This window comes from Leiobunum rupestre, chromosome 2 (genome assembly GCF_980474605.1).
Source record: "Leiobunum rupestre chromosome 2, qqLeiRupe1.1.hap1, whole genome shotgun sequence".
Classification (NCBI taxonomy): Eukaryota; Metazoa; Arthropoda; class Arachnida; order Opiliones; family Sclerosomatidae; genus Leiobunum; species Leiobunum rupestre.
Window position 1 is genome coordinate 25,954,778 of NC_143385.1, and position 6,766 is coordinate 25,961,543.

The 6,766-nt window shown below is 34.5% G+C and overlaps 1 protein-coding gene across 1 annotated transcript; it reads right to left on the reverse strand.

The window, feature by feature from the left end:
* Positions 1 to 557: 557 nt before the first annotated feature.
* LOC149956639 (uncharacterized) lies at positions 558 to 5,529 on the reverse strand. Its single transcript, XM_090166902.1, has 3 exons — positions 5,517 to 5,529; positions 4,669 to 4,813; positions 558 to 763 (listed from the first exon to the last, which is right to left on the reverse strand). The coding sequence occupies exons 1-3, from the start codon at positions 5,527 to 5,529 to the stop codon at positions 592 to 594; spliced, it is 330 nt and encodes a 109-aa protein (XP_090023028.1). The 3' UTR covers positions 558 to 591.
* Between the last annotated feature and the right edge of the window lie 1,237 nt (positions 5,530 to 6,766).

Sequence of the window (6,766 nt, forward strand, 5' to 3'; positions counted from 1 at the left end):
GATGATTCTTCAACGAATGAAATCTGTTAAACTACTTGTAGTCGAAAATTGTAGAAAAACCCACAAGCATATTTTACAGAAGTGCACATTTGGCTAAGTGTGAAATGGGAATAAGTGTTTTCCTAAAATCCGGCTATGTTGTTTCCCCCCTGAAAAAAATTGCGCCCTCGGTCTTTGATGGGAGTTCAGCTCAGTACGTTCCAGTTCTAAAGCCGTTCGGAATGAATGTACGTCAACAAGCTGGCAAACATGTTTCCCGAAGTATAAATAAAAACCAAAGACTACAGACTGTTTCATGTCCCAGTTCTCTGATGGGGATTTTATGAATACACCTATTGGAAATTCATTTACTGTATCCAAATTTACTACGCCCAATTTTAAATTTAAAAAAATGATAAAGGTTATTCAAATTCGTATTTTTTGTAAGATTTATTTGTAATTACTAAGATTTATTAGAACCTCAGTACAGATTAAAAATTTCTCACTAACATGTCTTCTACTTGAGAAAAAACCTTAAAACTAAATTAATAACGTAAATATATTCGTGTAGTTATCATAAACGCACCAAAATAATGTCTAATATCAAATGAATTAAGCAGTTTCGTTTAGTCTGTGAACTTCATCCGGGTCTCCAGATCGGCCTCGGCAACAACATTTTTTGTCTCCTTCCATCACGTAGAAATCGCTTCTTTTACAGAATATTACTATCCCGAGAGTTGCTAAAAATCCCAGGAGTCCTCCCCACAAAATGGCCTGGTCGCGACTTGAAAATGACAAAAGAAATATCAGTTGTAACCAGAACTAAATGTACCAAAGTTATCGAAATAGCGCTCATCATCGGAGGGCGTTTTCCTTATGAAAATCCAGTCAAATAAAAGCTAATTTCAATCCCCGTCTTTTGACCCGATAAATTGCAATTGGGAATTATGGGTATAGCTATTCCTATGTGTAAAAAGAAGTATCATAAACACAAAAAAGGTTTTTCTTCGGCCTAGGAGCGCGCAAAGTTTCAAATTCAAAGTAAAAATAAAACTTCATAAGGAAAACGCCTCCAACATAGGGAGTATAGCAGTCTGATAACTTCGGCTCATTTACTTTTGTTGTCACTTAATAAAACGTGTATGGGACAGGGTAGTGCTTCCAACGGACATCTAATCAGATTTTTCAGATCGCGATGCACAGATATCTGAAGCTATTCAGTAAGCCTGATCGGGTTATTTTTCCCCCGTCACCAACGAATCTGATCTCATATTTGATCTTATTCATTACCTTTAGTAAATGATATGAACTGATGTGCTACAAATCATCCAACCCGATTCAGTGAATTGAAATTTACGTTTATTTTACATTATATTCTTGTGTATAACATTGTAAAATCTTTTTACATTCAGATTTGGTTCGGATTTAAAGTATTTGCTTTGCATTTTTCCTCGTATCAATTGATCTGATTGTATCAGTAAATGCTGATATTGCAAATTACCGATCTCGTATCTGTAAATCCGTTGGAATCACTAAGGCAGTACTTAATAAACAAAATTTCATGGGCTTTGAAAAATCTATCCACACAACTATTTGGAATTGCTAAAAGACTGTGTTTCCAAAATTCGACCATATTTGAATATAAATTTGGTGGAATTCTGTCTAAAATTTTCAACAGTTTAGTCCAAACTCCGTTTTATAGTTAAGCACGTGTTTTCTAGAAAGCCATAATTTACCAGATAATTTACCATATAGAATTCTTAAAGTCTGTTTAACCGACGAGCAACAAACACAACACCCCACAGGAGGAGAACGCAACCCGTCAAATTTCGTGCACTTTCTTGCGCACATTTAACGTTGGTTAGACACTTTAACGCCTGCTGCCGTCGGAAGGGGAAAATTCGGAAATTGTCTACCCCCGCCCGTAAAATGTTCAGCGTAAAGGTTCGTCCAATGAAATTTGAACACAACACTGCGTTAGCGTATTTAAAGGTTCTCCTCGTGTTTGTTGCTCCTAGGAGTAACGTACATTAATAGATTTTACAAAAATGCGTCCAATAGGCAGTCAATTTTTAGCAGATAACCCTAACTTGCTGACGTTTTAATTTGGTAAATCTACAGCGCCATCTAGTAGTCAACTATTCATATTAATTTTTATGTGGGCAAGATATTTGGTCCGCCATATTGGTTGGAACAATCTTTAGTGTTTACTGTTTAGACATTTATATTAGGTGCGTTATTTAAAACATAAAATAGCCAAAGAATTTGAGCCGTATTTTGAAAATTTGGTCCCGCACGTTAAAGAGAGTTGATTAGAAAAACCTGAAACTAAAAATATTATTAATCCCTGTATAATCGTGATAATATATTAAATATCAAACAAGTTCTAATGGCGAACAGGGAAGCCTTCGCACTGGGTTTTCGCAATAACGTTTTACGTTTCAATGTAATATCTGGAAAGTTCCTCTACATTCAAGAAGAGTGGACAAATTATTAAAGCTTGCTAACGTACAACCAATTTGTTTACGGTTATGTGTAAAAATAGTAGAAAGTTGGCCCAATACCATCGTAAAAAGCTTCGTGAGTGTTTATAATCATAAGGTGTTTTTATGAATATATAAATTCTTAAGACATTTTTAAGTAATATTGTTTTGAGCGCACTCTCATATAATCACGGAAGGATTCAGTGTTCAGACTTAAGCGTGTTAGCCACTTTAGGAATTTTATTAAAGCTAAAACTTGATATTTTATCTTTTGAAGATTTCTTACTAACACATGTATTAGGAATTTCTAACCATTTTAATATAACGAAAATTATTTTTAAACAGCTTTTTCAAGCTTGAGTAAACTCTAAGGCTGAGTTTGTATAATGCCAGTTTTTAATTAAAATTAAACGTTCACTTGAGGACATTTTTTTTCTGAATTTTAACTAAAAACTTACTAACTATAGAGTGAAGAAAAACACGAATAAGAAGAAAAGTCCATAATGGGAAAGTATAAAAAAACTCAACCCTAAAGAAATATGAAGAAGTTTACGAACTTACAAATTGCTCTTAACGATAGGTCTTCGAGCAAACATAAAGACGCGAAACTCGGACCAAGTAGATCTTAGAGTGAAAATCTAAATTAAATTAAATGAAATAGCCAGAAATTGCTACGGTCCTATTTGGGACTCATCAGTACCGTGCGGGAAATATGGCTTGCGACTATAGAGTACGAGCGATTGACACGCAGCGCCTCTAGGGGCGAGCTCGCGCGTAACTTGGTTAAAAATAAACTACAATTCCCATTGACGCTAATGTAAATGTAGCGATGATTTAAAGTCAATTAACAAATCGTTTTTCGAAAATATATTTGATTAAAATTTTTCCATAATAAATGAATTTAAAAGAAACCCCAAAAAAGCCTAAGATATATTTTATCGTTTGATTTTTGAAATAGGCGGGATCAAAGTTCATGCGTAAGCCTAAATAAACATCTAGGCAGATAGCGGTGATTTCCGGTGAATTTAAATACTTCTATCTTGTACAACCTAGATTAAAATTTAAAAAATTAAAAGACAAATAAAATTAAATTACTTACATTAATTGTTATATCGTAGACTTTTTTAGTCACCGACGTCTCTCGTATGCATTACCTTTGAACTACTGAGCTGTCTTCGTTAACTGTTTCCCTAACGTTAAATATACGATTGCCTACCAAAAGAGCTTGACCTTTTCTATACGTAGATTCCCTATAATATTTTCTAAGTCCATTTATCGACAATAATCACAGGTTTTTCTTTATTTGTTTCGTATTACAATTAGCGTTTGCCATCATTTAACAATAGTAATCGGGTTTTCCGTTTCAAAATACGCGGTAGATTAAACCGAGGCTTAAGACTAGGCAAGATTCACCGCGTAAAAATTTTCACCTACTTTAAAGACACATTGTGAACGAACCAATAGATGAAAAGTTATGAAACTAGCTTTTAAATATACCTTGAAACTTATTTCAAGTCATATTTATAATTCACTAATGACAAAATTCGCGAAAAGTATTAATAGTGTTCCGAATTACAACCTACTTTCTAAAATGTCATTTTACTTTCTAATACGCCCGTTGACAACACCAACTTTACCTAGACGAGCAGATGTTCGATTATCTACATGGCGCGTAAAAAATATTATTTTTGAATGTTATAAAGTGATAAACGATTTTTCAAGACAATTTTATACTACACTTAAGTTCACATAAACGGGAAAAATTGTTTGTGGAATATTTCTTATATCATTTGGTAGGTTAATTAACGTTTAATTACCGCCAACTTTACATTAATTTCAATGGGGCGGGGAAAAAACTTTTATCCAAGTTACGCGCGAGCTCGCCACGAGAGGCGCTGCGTGTCATCTTCGTTTGAAACCGACAAAGCCTATTACACCGAAAAGAGAAACTAAGCCTAAACATTAAAAATTTAAAAACGCGTTGCGTAGCAACGGAAAGCCGAATAGGGGGAGGAGTGGAGGATAATAGTGGAAACGAAATGTTAAGTGATAAGGAACCAACTATGGACTGCATTGATTATAGTCTATAGGTGTTTCCTTTTAGTTTAACATTTATTTACTATACACTTCCTTAACAAAACATCATCTAGCTATTTGGGAGCTATGAGATAGATGTTCCTGTTTGGATGAAGAAATCATGACTCACATGATGACAGTGGTGTCTTTACTCTTACAACAAGAAGGTTTTCCGTATTCCTTGCAACATTTAGAGTCAGATTCGCATTGGTAGACGTTGTCAAGAACATACCAGCCCACAGCGTCATCAATCATGCAATCTTTCTTGGTTCCAGCTATTTTTAAAGAATAACAAACTTCATTAGTTTAATGATATTTCTTAGTTATTATGTTTATTGACAAATTCGTAAAATAATTATATAATACTTTTAAGCGTTTGCTATTTTTATTAAAATATTTGCCTAGAATTATTTTAACTAATTGGAACAACTTGAAATCATAACCGCTCGTAACTATATTAAATTGAGTTTCTTTAAATTCGTTTTTCTGTAGATATCCTACTGGTTCTTTATAAGTTATCCATAAAACGTTGGTACACGATATATTCATGACTAGAATTTATTAAAACAAATTTTACGCATATTTTCAGGTAAATAACTTTTTACTAAATTGTTTTAATTAAAAACCGAAAAATTGGAAATCTAAAACTCACCCGATTCAGCAAGTTGTATCCCAACTAGTAAAATGAATGTAGACAAAATAAAAATGGTAATTTTATCTCGAATCATCGTAATCGTTGAAATTGTTTGACTTGAGAAGAATGCGCTTTAAAAGATCAACTTTCGGTGCTTGACTCTGTTGCGTTACAACGATCCATTCTGAAAGGAATCCAGCGGATGTTATGGGGAAAGTCGTTCCCATGGTGACGCTGTGCACACCCCGTGTCCGCGCGACCCACCCTTTGGACCATTATAATAGCCACTTACAATGAGTAGCACAGATTTCCGCTTAATTTCTATACAGATTACACAGGTGTACCTCCTTCAATCATGTTGGAGATCTCAGCGTAAAAGAGTTCGAGTCTGCGCTGGTTTGATAATTTACTGCGTGTTCAACGGAGTGCATCCTTTAGGTTGGCCATGGCCTTTTTAACTAATTAGTCTATTCCAAAAATAGAAGGATATCTTCAATATGACCTAATTCCTATCAGTAAAAGGTTCGTGATTGCACAGAGACAACAACGTTTTGGCATTTGAAAATTTTGAGGTTAAAGTGTTAGTTGCACGAAATTTTAGCTATGGCTAATTAAAGGTTCATTAGAAAGTGCAAACATTTTATAGCAAGTACAGAAAATTTCATCAAAATCGGTTAAGTGGTCTTTGAATTATTATAAAAAGAAGTCGAAATGGTGGAAATCGAGTTTTTCGGCGAATTTCCAGACTTTCTCGGCAACCATGACGTCAGAAAATGTGAAGCGTATCATTGGCTAATTGTCTGTAATACATCTCTTTACATCTGGGATTAAAAGCAGGTTGATTTAACACCCAGGAAAGAGTCCTACGCAGTAGTAATTGAAATAGGCATACACAAGCCTACGTAGTAGAAAAACGATATGAAACCGAAGGCTCCTTGTAAATTCTTCTTAAAACGTCGGGTCGCGCGCGCGTAAAAAAAATATTTTTTATTTCGATAATAAGCCTAATATTATGATTAAAAACCTCTGGTTTGAAAACTTCTACAAGTAAACAGAATCCCCCTAATTCAGTTCCTTCTATTTTAGGAATAAAACTACAGCTTTGGTTTGCCCCAAATTGCTCGTGCTAGGGAGGATAAAAATTCGCCGAAAATTTCAGGATTTTGGGGAGCGAAAAAGGTCAGTTTCGTACTAAAAGTTAATACACTTAGGATTGGAAATTTGTTTCGACAATGAAATTTTTGGAAAGAAATCGTCCTAGGCTTCAAAACAAGCCCGCATTCATTCGTTTTTATTACTATCGATTTTTCGTGCAACCAACACTTTAAATAAATGCACCACTCCACCAGCCCCAAACTTAAAAGCCTAGGTTTTTTTCTGCCTGTCCACCTTTACTTTAACTTAGTTGAGTACAAATACCATGGTGGTAGGCCAACCGCTGAACATGTTGGCCTTATTTAAAGAGGGACAAGCAGGAAAAAAACTAGGCCTTAAAGTATTATGTATACTCAGTCGGTATAAGATAAACCTTTGGTTATTTATATTAAGCAAGTGGCGGTTTCAAAGAAAGCTCCTTAAATGCTTTATGGTATTA

What these genes read in the sequence shown, in the direction of transcription:
- LOC149956639 (XM_090166902.1), bottom strand. An exon ending in AAAGACACCACTGTCATCAT is followed by an intron (nt 764 to 4,668) that starts GTGAGTCATGAT and finishes GTCATTTTCAAG; the next exon opens with TCGCGACCAGGCCATTTTGT.